The sequence below is a fragment of the Protobothrops mucrosquamatus genome, unplaced genomic scaffold (assembly GCF_001527695.2).
Source record: "Protobothrops mucrosquamatus isolate PMUCROS unplaced genomic scaffold, P.Mucros_1.0 scaffold_151, whole genome shotgun sequence".
Lineage (NCBI taxonomy): Eukaryota > Metazoa > Chordata > Lepidosauria > Squamata > Viperidae > Protobothrops > Protobothrops mucrosquamatus.
In genome coordinates this window covers 494,333-507,453 of record NW_015386227.1, presented here as the reverse complement: position 1 = coordinate 507,453, position 13,121 = coordinate 494,333, and the positions used below count along the sequence as shown (strand labels likewise).

Sequence of the window (13,121 nt, the reverse complement as noted above, 5' to 3'; positions counted from 1 at the left end):
ACACACAGAGTCAGTGAACAGGGGTTTTACGAGTAGCAGGGATAGCTGCATTCTCTCTCATTAAAGTACTTTTCATCTAGACAAGGTGACTTCTGCTAGCTGAATAGGAGGTACAACAGGAAAGTTAACCAGAATTACCTTCCATTTGTTCTAAAAATCAAACATGTGTTCTCATTCCCCCCCCCCCTTGCTGTGGAAACACAAGGGATTGAATAAATGCATCACAATACCATCACATCATTTCTTACCATTTCTGACTTGTTATTAGTGACCCGCCATTTTAATCATGGAATCTTGTTATTGTATGTGGCCAATGCATACAGAAGGAGGAGGAGGAGGAGGAGGAGGAGGAGGAGGAGGAGGAGGAGAAGGAGAAGGAGAAGGAGAAGGAGAAGGAGAAGAAAAGGTTGCCTCCTTCTCCTCCCCATTCTTAGCACAGCCATTTCCAACCTCTCATCTCTTGTTGTGACTCCGGTCCCAGTTTGCATTCTCCAGTATTAGCTGCCAAAGTAACATACCTGGTAGGAGGAAACAGGTGATGGGAGATAAGGGGAGAGCGCAGTCTGGGCAATCATCCTGTTTGGGGCCAGGCTGTAGGGCGTTGTATAAAACCTGCAGAGAAAATAGGTGGAGCAAAGACGCCTGTTAGAAGTCTGTCCCAAACCTGAGACCCCTCTTCCCACTAGTTGCCATGCCAGCTTAATTCTGCCAGGCCCCATTTTCTAATGAAAATATTACTGTACCAATAAAAGGTGAAGGCACAAGAACAAAGACATACCCGTTTTGTAACGCTGTTGTAGGGTCATAAGTCAAGGTCATCCCACCCTGCAGGAAACAATAGTTAATTCACATATGGCTCACGCCTTTTCCTGTCCCCCAGTGCACCAGGTTCTCAGCTCAGTGAAGCCGTAGTTATTATTTCGCCTTTCCAGGAACAAGTCGCAAGCCTTATCCAGGCCAGTAGAGAGCCTGTTCTCTCAACCAGCTTAGTGTGACATGTCAGTACAGCCAATCAAGCTATTAGGGAATTTTTCCTGTCTCTAAGCTTAGCCTGCACAACCTGTGGCCGGTTCACAAAATCCAAAGGGAGAGATGGGAAACCAGTTTGCTTAGGAAGTTCCATGCCAGGGATGCAGTTGTAGACTTCCAGTGAGGACATAGCACACTGACCTACCACGCAGCAGTGGGAGAGATTACGGTTGAAAATGGCAGCAGGAGGCGGGATCCAGACAGCCAAAATCTCTCCGGACAAAGGAGAGACATTTGAGATTACTCGTATGTATTCCAGACAGCTATTTTTTTGTGAGTACACGGCAGAAACCAAGGATTTTGCCGCTGCTTGCAATCAGCTGGGAGTCGTGGGATTCCAGGCAGTCCTCGAATTATGAGCGCAATTGAGCCCAAAGTTTCTGTTGCTAAGCGAGATGGTTGGGAAGTGAGTTTTGCCCCATTATATTACCTTTCTTGCCTCGGTTGTTAAGTGAATCACTGCAGTTGTTAAATTAGTAACGTGGCTGTTAAGTGAATCTGTCTTCCCCATTGGCAGAAGGTCACCAAAGGGGATCATGTGACCCCGAGAACTGCAACCGTCATAAATGTGAACCAGTTGCTGAGCGTTCCAACTTTAATCACGTGACCAAGGGGATGCTACAATGCTCGTAAGTGTGAAAAACAGTCCTAAGTCACTTTTTTGAGTGCTTTTGTAACTTCGAACTGTCACTAAACAAACGGTTGTAAGTCAAGGACTATCTGTACACGAGCCAGAGATATTACTGAAGCCTTTCCTGAACTCAAGGTTCAACAAAACCTCACTTCTTAAAGTGAGGTTTTTTTAAAGATTGAAAATCTTCAGAACCACAAGTTTGATTGTATTCACTGGGTAAGGGTTTTGTTCTTCAATTTTCTTTCTTTTCTTTAGGAAAAATTTATGAATTTAAGATTTTGTAGAAACTTTTTTTTTTTTGAAAATATAGCAAAAAAGTGATTAGAGTGCTGGGTTCTAGACATTTTCAAATAGATTAAATGTTTAGATGAACTTGAATTAAAACTTCGAAATTAATTAAAAGGATTTTCCCTGTGAGAAACATTCAGTATTTATATTTGAAAACAATAATTGATGACTTCGAAGGCACAAGAAGGAAATGACTGTATCAAGAGATTTACTGAGTGAGGTATATGACTTTTGGGCGCAAAAAATAATTTTAAAATTATTTTCCAGGATAAGATAAATTGGATGCTGTTGTGGAAGAGAAACAGATTTTATTGAATAAAGTTGAAATTGATTTAAATGCAGATTTAAAAATTATAAGCAGAGGGGAAAGGTGAATAGTGGAAACACTATTGGACATACAAGTGAAACTGGTTGATTGGAAAAAAAACACCTCGTAAATAGTAAACCAGAAGAGTGATGTAAATAATCTCTTCATATGGGATTTGCAAAAGGAATTTGTTAAAGTTATCAACAATTTTGTGAGAAGAAACATGGAGAATATGAAGAATGATGTGGATAACCTCTTTATACTGGATCTACAGAAAAAGGTGCCAATGATTTTATGAGAAGACATAAAGAAAACATGAAAAGAAAACAGATGTTTGGATATTATCTGAGGAGGCTAAAGGTTGTTATGAGAAAGGGGAAAGATTACATAGTTGGTTTATTTGACCAAGGTTAAAAGAGATGGATTGCTAATTCTGGTAATGTTTAATAGACTAATGTGGACTAGAACTGTTTTATGTTTTAAAAGTTTTTTTTATTTACAAATCAGTTTGGTCTAGGCCAGGGGTAGGCAACCTGGGAGTTGAAGTCCACGAGTCATAAAAGAGCCAAGGTTGCCTACCCCCTGGTCTAGGCTAGAAAACGGAAGGCCATGAGTTCAAGTCCCAACTTAGCCATGAAAGCCAACTGGGTGACTTTGGGCCCGTCATTCTCTCTCAGCCCAACCCACCTCACAGAGTTGGTGGTGGAGAAAATAGAAGGAGGAAAATGTGTCGGATAACTTCGCAGCCTTCAGGTATTTGTAAAAAATAATAAAAGTGGGATATAAATAAATATTTGAAAAAATGATATAGGGGGATTTGCTTAAAGAAAATCAGAAATATATGTAAAAAGGATTCAAAATGGATTTATTGAACATAGTTTATAATAGTTATGTTGCTACTTCTTAAATCTTAATGGACTTTCACTGATATGAGACGGAGTGATGCGGTTTTAAAGGTTTGTTGATAGAGAATGGGATGGGATATGGGATGAAGAAATGATCGTATTTTAAGAGAGAGTGAAAAGTTGTTAATGTTAACTATACTTGCTGGGCTTTTTTAATCTTTTGTAGTTTGTATTAGTTTTATTTCTACAATGCAATTCTTAATAAAATTATTGCAAAAAAGGAAGTTCCGTGCTAGGAGCGAACATGACAAATAAACTTTTTTGTCAAGTTCTCGTTGGGCCCCCATATATGACCAAGGGTGTTCTGTGTCCGTTGAAGCCCTCTAATCTCCTGCTGACCCTCATGCTTACCGTGTCACTTTCCCTTGGCCAGGCTCGTCCATTTTGCACATATTTGCCCTGATTCTGGCGCTTCTTCTGGCCACCATCAGCAAACTTGCAAAGCAGTGGATCTGGAGGAGCTGCAGAAAAAATAAGCCTGGGATTAGCCTTGGGACTTTTGTTGTAACAGATCTGGATGCTCCTAGTTTGAATGATATTCCTAGGGCTCAGTATTCTCTCAATGCCCTAAACCAGTGATGGCGAACCTATGGCACGGGTGCCAGAGGCGGCACTCAGAGCCTCTCTGTGGGCAAGCACGCCGTCACCCCAGTCCTAGGCCTTCAGCTGGGTTTTATAAAATCTTTTCGCTTTAGGCCTCCGCCACCGTGTGCAAAAAAAAAGGTTCAATCAATCAGTCAATTTCAACTTCTCGCAGGGGAAAAAAAAGATCTTGCAAAGTTGGAATTGATTGATTGAACTTTTTAGTCCCACCCAGTCTGCTGTTACCACCGCAGCCACGCCCACCCAATGGGCCACACCCACCCGGCACCCGACAATGCATAAGTGGGTTTTGGGTTGCAGTTTGGGCACTCGGTCTATAAAAGGTTCGCCATCACTGCCCTAAACCTTCTCTTCATAGCTGACTTGATACACTGAATTCCACTCAACACACCGTTCCATCTTTGGTGCACTCATTAACCGGAGGCTATTTTGCTTTGTAGCAGTAACTGTTACATCAACCTGAAGATCCAAAATGGACAACCATGGCTGATCACATTGGACACAGTGCTGCTCACCCTTTCTTCTTCTCCTTGACTTCATCCTACCTCTGAACCACAGAGGATATCCTCCTCTTTCTCTTTTTTCACCCTTCACGGCTAGAGCAGAGAATGAAACCTTCTACCGTTGTTCAAGAGACAGCCATGCCCAGAAAAGCTAGTTAGCATCAGTTCTGTGACTTTTGTGAGACCATCTGCAGACTTTTATTTTCACATTAGTGCTAGGCATATTAGCATTTTGTCAGGAATGCAACAGCCTCCCTCCGTAGTGTGTGTGGCCCAGGCAGCTTTCCATTTAAAGACTTGCAGGCTTCAGTGTCATGCTACTGTTTTCCTTGAGCTCTTGTGGTTAACCTTCCTTTTTGTTGCCAAGCAACTACTCTCTTCTCCCACAACTGGGAGAGTGTACAGAGCTACATAGCATCCTGAATTACTACCACATGAGCAGCACTTACGTACAAGAGGATACTCCTACTTCCCTCCACTGGGCCCTTGGCCAACAAGTCAGAAGGGCCAGCTGATGATACATTCACCAAAATCAAGGAGCCGCTAATCTGTGAGTTATTGGGGGGAGGGGGGAAGGACACAAGGTAATGGCCATTTTGGAAAAGCAGATTATTAAAATAGCTTGTCAGAAAGAAGGCAAAAAAAAATAGTTGGACAGACATGCTTTTTTATGCTCCAATCATATATGCTTCCTCTGAGTGGAGTGGTTGTGTTCCCTCTCCTCAAGCTCAGTTGCGTTATGCAGTCTAGTTTTATCGCAGCCTGCACTGGAGAGCCTGCAGCTGTAGCTATTGCAGCACTGGATGAGTATTGTGGACTTGATCAAGCCCTTCTCTGACACAAATATTGTTTAGGTCAGGGGTAGGCAACCTTGGCTCTTTTATGACTCGTGGACTTCAACTCCCAGAATTCCTGACCCAGCATGGCTCCGCTTGGAAACCTCTCCCTTTCCCCTCAGCATGGCTGGCTCAGGAATTCTGGGAGTTGAAGTCCACGAGTCATAAAAGAGCCAAGGTTGCCTACCCCTGGTTTAGATGATTTGGGGACGGTCATCTTCTCTCAACATAATCCATCTTTATTGTTGTGGGAATTAAATTCAGGTCAGTCTCTATCTAAGCTCCTGGAGTGTTCAGACAAAATTTGGGACACAAATGCAATAATAACAGCCTCACCCCCACCAAGGAGCAACCTATAGAAGGCAGCTAAGGGAAAGGAATGGAAGACAGTGCAATATTGTATTTATCAGACATGATCAATTGATCATAGCCTGGAAATGGCAAGAAACCCTTAATTCTTTTGGTAGCGCCCCCACTTATTTGAGATGTGATGAGCTGGGCACCAATAAGGAAATAAAAATGCCCCTCTTATAAATACCTTTGTTGGAGTGAAGTCTAACTATTCCACAAGAACCACGCTGTGAAATTTACTCCATGGGAAAAGTATGATTCCTTAACTCTGCTGTACATAGGAAATGACTCCAAACCTTTTGCCACACACGCCTCTTAAGAGCGTCCTGCTATTCTAACTTGTTTATCTGCTTACTCCAGTCATGTCTCTTCCTGCTTGAAGTGTTTTACCCCTCCTCTTCAGGCCACACTTTTAGCACTGGGTCAGATTTAGATGACTTAATTCATACTTCACAGGAAGAGGCAAAATCAGGGGTCCCCAACCCCCGGTCCATGAACCGGTACCGGGCCGCAGCATGCCAGCAACTGGTCCGCACAAACAAAGCCCCATCCGCGGGATGGGGTAGCACACGAAACCACGCCCTCTCCGGTCCGTGGGAAAACCTCTCCCCACGGAACCGGTCCCTGGTGCCCCAAAGGTTGGGGGCCTCTGGCCAAAATAATGTTAGCAGACCCATTTGATCAGAACAGCCCTTCTGATCCAATTCCCTCCTTCCTTTATTTACTACGTGGCCTTTCCCCCCTGCCTCTACTCATTAGGCTGGTAAACTGCTCTTTTTCAGTAGCTCTCAGTTCCTTCCCTGTCTCACCGTCAACAATCTCATTGACCTGTTTCAATCAGGTTATCCACAGCAACACATTTTTACACATTATAAATGGAGAACCATGTAGCTCCAGTTTCAGAGCTGTAACTTCTTTCCGCTGCACTTGAAACCCTGACCATTCAGTCACACTGCCCTCTTCTGAAGTTACCTTGGAACTGCTCACACTGTATTTCAATGGTTTTACTCCTACTTATCTCAGAACATTTTTTCTGTGATGTGGAACGTTACAGTATCCTAGCTTTTTCATAGACAACACACAGGTGTACTTTTGAGTGAGGCAGCCAGGGGGGTATCTTTCCAAATGCCTGGATGGATGTTGATATCGGGCTGGATGGGTTCCCTCCATCTCAAACTAAATGGGAAGACTGTTATGTCTCAACCCTTCTGTCTCTGTTTCTGGTTTTGGGCAGCCAGTTGCCACCAGCAAGTCCAACTCAATGATCCATTTTCATAAAAAAAAAAATCTTCAGTGATAATTTTGTTCTGGAGAAAAAATAGGAGGCTGAACATATGTTCACCCCGTTGAATTGACCCATTTTTTTAAAAGGCCAGATAAAAACTTAAAGCAAGAACAACAACAAAAAAAATCAATTCGCTAGAATATCTGTAAAAATGACCATGTACCAATAATGAAAAACTGGGGGGAACACAGAGCTGAAAAAGTAGTTGAAAATGAGTAGGTTAAAATATTGTGAGATTTCTGGACACAAACTGACAACGATTTAACTGTGGTTGGAAAGAAAATGTGGATAACTGATGTGACAATAGCAAGGGATAGTAGATAGAAGATAAAAGAATTGGAGAATGTCATAAAGTATCAAGAACTAATCATCAAAACTGAATGAATGTGGCATAAAGGGGCCCGGTTGCATCCCAATGGTTATTGGCATACTGGGTACCAAACCAAAAAAATCTGGGACAGAACTTAAAAAATCTGCACTTAACACAAAATTTCCACCTGTCATTTGAAAAAGTCCATTGCTTGGATCCACACATATACTATACACTGATAACAGTATGATTTTCTAGGTACTTGGGAAGAACTTTGTGTGTATGAAGGCTCACACAGTTTTAAAAATGGCAGCTTTGACTTCACATTGTTGTGAACAGGTAATAATAATAATAATAATAAAAAACTTGGAGATTTTATTTAAAGAATATTCATTGGCTTTATCAGTTCCTCATCACAGAAACAGCAAAGCAATGGCTTCATGCCCTGATCATCCCTTAGCTAGGATTAATAATAATAGGATTAATAATAATTTTTATTTGCGGTCACAGACCAAAATGCAAGTGCAACAAAAGAAAACACAAGACAATTAAACACCAGAAGCCTTGGCTAAAGGAAATTACAACGTTCTCCTCTAATAGTTACAGTTCTTAAAAGAAATTTAGAAACCTGAGTAGTAATATAGGAGGAACCATCCCCTAAACAATATAAGACCAAATTACTAACATTAGAACCAGAGGGATCAATTCCAAGGAGAGACAGTAATTTAATTCTACCCGTGTTATACAGAGGGCAGTATGATAAGACATGTTCCACAGTTTCAACTTCAGCCCTATCACAAGGGCATCCTTAGCTAGATTATTGCAACAGTCTCTTAGCAGGTCACCTAACATTTTTCCTTATCTGATGATCTGGATCTAGAACAGCACAGTGTGCGCTATTCCGATCCTTCCCTGAATGAATCCTTCCTTCCTTCTATCAGTGATTAGTATTTATGAAAGGTACCAACTTTAATTGCTGGCTAACTCGAGTCTTTATATAGTAGTTGTGACCTTAATTGTAGTATAGGAAGTTACTGTACTAATGTCTCGATGTTGTTTTATTATTTTGTATGGTGCCCTTTTACAAATGCAAGAAAAACACTACTAGTCTTGCTGCTGTTGCTGCTTCTACTACCTTAAACTTTTGTTCCTCTGAAAAGGAACCAGTTCACCCTCCCTCTTATAGTACTCTCTCACCTGGGACCCCAGGAGGTGTCTTGATATATTTGCCATTGAAGTGGGTGATGATGGCTTCACACTTTTCTGTAGACTCCATCCTGGAGAAGCAATGAAAAGAAAGTGTCCATGAAGCTGGGATGGAGAAAATGCCAAATGTTTCTATGCAGGAATAAGTAGGGAGAAGAATGTGCTCTGTTAACAAGTGCTGTGGAATTCCAAGTCTCTCAGCCATGAGAAGGGATGTGGACAATCTCAGCAAGACATCTAGGCAACCTACTCCTAATTGATAGGACCTGCAGCTCAAAATATAGCAGATGTGAGAGTTACCGACTCATAATTCCTATGGAGAAATTCATTGGTTTATACTTGGCTGAACTGACGAGGAGCTGAACGAAAAACAGCTTCATGTCAACTCTAATTCATGTCAACACTCATCTTCAGGTTGTCAAGATTGAGAAACAGTCCTTTAAATGGTGCTGCTTCCATTTAAAGCAGGGTTTCCCAATCTCAGCAACTTTAAGATGTATGGACTTCAACTCCCAGAATTCCCCAGCCAACATGCTGGTTGGGGAAATCTGGGAGTTGAAATCTACGCATCTTAAACTTGCCAAGGTTGAGAAACACTGATTTAGAGGAGTTTGCAGAGAGGAAGGGACAGGGGCATTGGGGTGAGTTCTAGAGGGAGAACACTGTAATAAGAAATCCATGTACTTAACTTTCTGTTAAGCTCAGAGACTTGTGATGAGCATCAGTATTTGGAAAAATTAGATAGGAATTAATAGCCCGTGATTCTCCTAAAATCTCCTAATCAAGATTCATCAAAGCTAACAGATCAAAACTGGAAAATTTATGAGATAGCCCGTTTCTAGGCAACATTTCTTTGGGGAGATTACTAAAAATGAATCCAAGAATGCAAAATCTGACATCAGAATTAACCTGGACTATGCAAATCAATCCACTGGTTTTGAATCTCTAGTTGGATATGAATTTATGACTCCAAATAGCTCCAATATTGCAAGGAGCTTTCAAAATAGAATAGAATAAGAGTTATAGGTCATCTAGTCCAACCCCCTGCTTAAGCAGGAGACCCTATACCATTTCTGACAGATGGCTGTCCAGTCTCTTCTTGAAAGCTTTCAGTGATGAAGCACCCACAACATCTGAAGGCAAACTGCTCCATTGGTTGACTGTTCTCACTGTCAGAAAATTTCTCCTTATTTCTAGGTTGAATCTCTTCTTGATCAGTTTCCATCCATTGTTCCTTGTCTGGCCTTCAGGTGCTTTGGAAAATAGGTTGACCTCCCTCTTCTCTGTGACGGCCCCTCAAATATTGGAAGACTGCTATCATGTCACCTCTGGTCCTTCTCTTCACTAGATTAGCTATGCCCAGTTCCTGCAACTGTTCTTCATATGTTTTAGCCTCCAGTCGACTAATCATCATTCTTGCTCTTCTCTGCACTTTTTCTAGAGTCTCAACATCTTTCTTATAGTGTGGTGACCAAAACTGGATGCAGCATTCTAGGTGTGGTCTTATTAAGGCTTTATAGAGTGGTATTAGTACCTCACGTGATCTTGATTGAATCCCTCTGTTAACGCAACTTAGGATTGCATTGGCTTTTTTGGCTGCTGCCGCACGCTGGTGGCTCACATTTAATTGACTGTCTACTAAGACTCCAAGATCCCTCTCACAATTACTGCTATTAAGCCAGGTTTCACCCAATCTATATGTGTACTTCTGGTTTCTCTTGCCTAAGTGTAAGACTTTACTTTTCTCTACACTGAATTTCATTTTGTTAGATAGGGCCCAGTATCAGGTCTTGTCAGGTCTGTCAAGATCCACCTGGATCCTGAGCCTATCATCTAGGGTGTTGACTATTCCTGCCAGCTTTGTATCATCTGCAAATTTGATGAGTTCCCCTTCTATTCCCTCATCTAAGTCGTTTATGAAGATATTGAAGAGTACTGGGCCTAAGACGGAACCTTGTGCTACCCCACTGCTTACTTCCCTTCATGTAGACATAGTACCATTAAGGACTACTCATTGAGCACGGTTTGTCAGCCAGTTACAAATCCACTTGGTGGTGATGCTATCTATCCCACTTTTTTCTAGCTTACCAAGAAGTAGGTTGTGGTCTACTTTGTCGATTGTTTAGCTGAAGTCTAAGTATAGTATGTCCACAGTCTTTCGCTGGTCTACTAATTTAGTCGCTTTCTCAAATAACGAAATGGGATTGGTTTGGCATGATCTGTTTTTAACAAACACGTGCTGACCTCTAGTTATTACTTTATTTGTTTCTAGATGTTCACAGATCTGTTTTTTGATGTTAGGCTGATTGGTCTGTAGTTTCTGAGTCTGGTTTTCCCCCCTTTTTGAAGATAGGAACCACATCAGCTCTTCTCCAGTCCTCTGATAGTTCCCTGGTTCTTCTGTATTTTTGAAAGATATGGTACAGTGTTTCTGAGATGACGTCTGCCAGCTCCTTCAGAACTCTGGGATGTAATCCGTCAAGTCCCGGTGATTTATATTCATCAAGCTCAGACAGGTGTTCTCTTACCATTTTCTTGCTTATTTTAATTTTTATTTCTAGTCTGTCTTTTACAGTTATGTTTTTAGTAGGTTGGGCTATAGTTTCTTTTTGTGTGAAGACTGATGCAAAGAATAAGTTAAGCAGCTCTGCTTTTTCTCTACTGCCTGTTACTTCCTTTCCATCTTCTCTCTTTAGTGGACTGACTGTTTTCTTGATTTTTTTTCTTGTCATTTATATGTTGAAAGAGACTTTTAATACCTTTGACTTTTGTTGCAAGTCTTTGTTCATTCTGAGCCTTTGCTTTCCTGATGCTGGCCTGTGTTTCCACATGGCTCTGCTACGACGATTAAACATCTCATTTGCTTGTTATCCCTTTTGGCTTTGAAATGCTACATCTAAGGCAGTGTTTCTCAACCTTGGCAACTTTACGATGTGTGGACTTCAACTCCCAGAATTCTCGTTGCTAGCTGGAGAACTCTGGGAGTTGAAGTCCACACATCGTAAAGTTGCCAAGGTTGAGAAACACTGATCTAAGGACTCCGAGAAAATATTTTAGAGCTGTAGACTTTGAAAGAAAGCGGGGGTAGCAAATCAGCTTTGACAGAGAGAGAAATAGTGTTTTAGTCTCTCTCCTCTCTTTACGAGGACCAACCTCATCCATTACAACCAGCTATAGGAAACAGGGATATGTAATTAACCAACCATTGCTAATTGGACCAAGTTTACTTTTTCAGGTATGAAGGAAAATAAATATGGAGGAGCCAGGAGCTGTCTGTTGCAATGTGAACATTTGGCAGTAGAGGGCAGTGTAGGATAGAAAAGAACGCCCAAGCTGACACAGGAAAGGGAGAATACACAACAAAACTGCCCACCCAGGTGGAGGTCTGAGCAGTAAAGGAGCAGCTTGGAGGTACCCTTCTATGCCTAAAAGTAATTCTACAGTTAGACAAATCTTTAGCAGGGATCTTGGGTTAGGAACCAAATGCACACAGATGTATTTCCCTCTTTCTTAGCAACAATGCGAAACGTCATTGTAAATAGGGGAAACTATAGGATCAGTGGTGCTTCTGTCTTTCAGCATTCCTGTTCCACATCAAGCCATTTTCTAAATCACCAGTTTTCTGCTACCAGTTTTCCTCCCGTCCCTTCTCAAGCAATTGGCTAAATATCTTGCTTCTCCCCAAGGCTAAACTGAAGACTGAACAGCAGCTGGGTGCCATGGGAAAAGCGAAGGAGGTAACCTAGGGCTTTATACTCCGCATCAAAACATCTGGGACATTTCTTTGGCCCACAAGCTAGCCACATGTTATAAGGCTTTAGGACAGACAAAGTGCCATTGAAGTTCAACTTTTTCTGCCCGCCAAACATGGAAAAGGAATCATTTTGAGTGTCAGTGCTCAACCATCTTTCGCTGCGGCCTCTCTTAATCTTTTAGGAACATTTGGTGATGGCATATTTAGGAGAAAAGAAACTGAAAGACACACACTGGGAGCTAAAATAATATGGTTTCAGAGGCATGTAGAAAAACGTCCATAGAACAGCCAAATGTCCATATCTGGTTCCCAGTGGACCAACTCAGAAGGGAGTAGCTATAGCTATCCCAACCTTACAACGTAGGAATAGGACATGGAAGAGTTAAAAAAAAAGGCAAATGCCCATCGCCACCTTGAACCAAGAGGGAAATATTTGCACATGCTCCGTGCATAAGGGAATATTTAGCCAAGCAAACCTCTGTGCAGGTATTCCGACAGAAGACCATCCTTGGGCAAAGGAATGGTTCAAGGTGCTTGCTCACCTACGGGATGTGAATGGACCACATTTCTGAGGGCTCCCTGAGTGAACATAGGCTAGGCCTGTTTGTCTTTTTAAGCTAGCACTACCGTATATAGCTGAAGAAGTGCATCATTAAACCAAATGATCCCCAACCCTGTCCCAGCCATCCCGCCTGACCTGGCAAAGCCAACTCCTCGGCTGGTGCCGCTGGCATCACGTAGGATACGTGTAGAGATGACTTGTCCGAATGGCTTCAGCATCGACTCCAATTCAGCCTCATCCATGCCCAAAGGCAAGTTTGACAGGTAGAGGTTGGTAGGATCCTGCTCCTGTTGCTATGGAAACAAGAAGTCAGGCTGTTGCCTAGCAATAGTCCATCCCATCCCGGGGACGCATTCCTTTGGACTTTCCCTTCCCTTCCCTTCCCTTCCCTTCCCTTCCCTTCCCTTCCCTTCCCTTCCCTTCCTGAACGTGTCACCTGCCTCTGTTGAGATGCTTGCTGCCTCCCTTTCTCTAGGCACACTGAGGCCTTTCCATTTATGAAGAGAACTCAACATATTATCTCGGTAGAGAGCCCAGATTCTGCTCTG

General features: G+C 42.2%; 1 protein-coding gene across 1 annotated transcript in view; it reads right to left on the bottom strand.

The window, feature by feature from the left end:
• The window catches only part of RBMS2 (RNA binding motif single stranded interacting protein 2), a 71,909-nt gene that overhangs the window by 4,393 nt on the left and 54,395 nt on the right, over positions 1–13,121 (bottom strand). The window contains exons 5-9 of the mRNA XM_015819899.1: positions 12,709–12,866; positions 8,249–8,328; positions 3,515–3,624; positions 779–825; positions 519–612 (exon numbers count right to left, since the gene is read on the bottom strand). Coding sequence (XP_015675385.1) covers positions 519–612; positions 779–825; positions 3,515–3,624; positions 8,249–8,328; positions 12,709–12,866 — 489 coding nt within the window. The remainder of the gene's footprint in view (positions 1–518; positions 613–778; positions 826–3,514; positions 3,625–8,248; positions 8,329–12,708; positions 12,867–13,121) is intronic.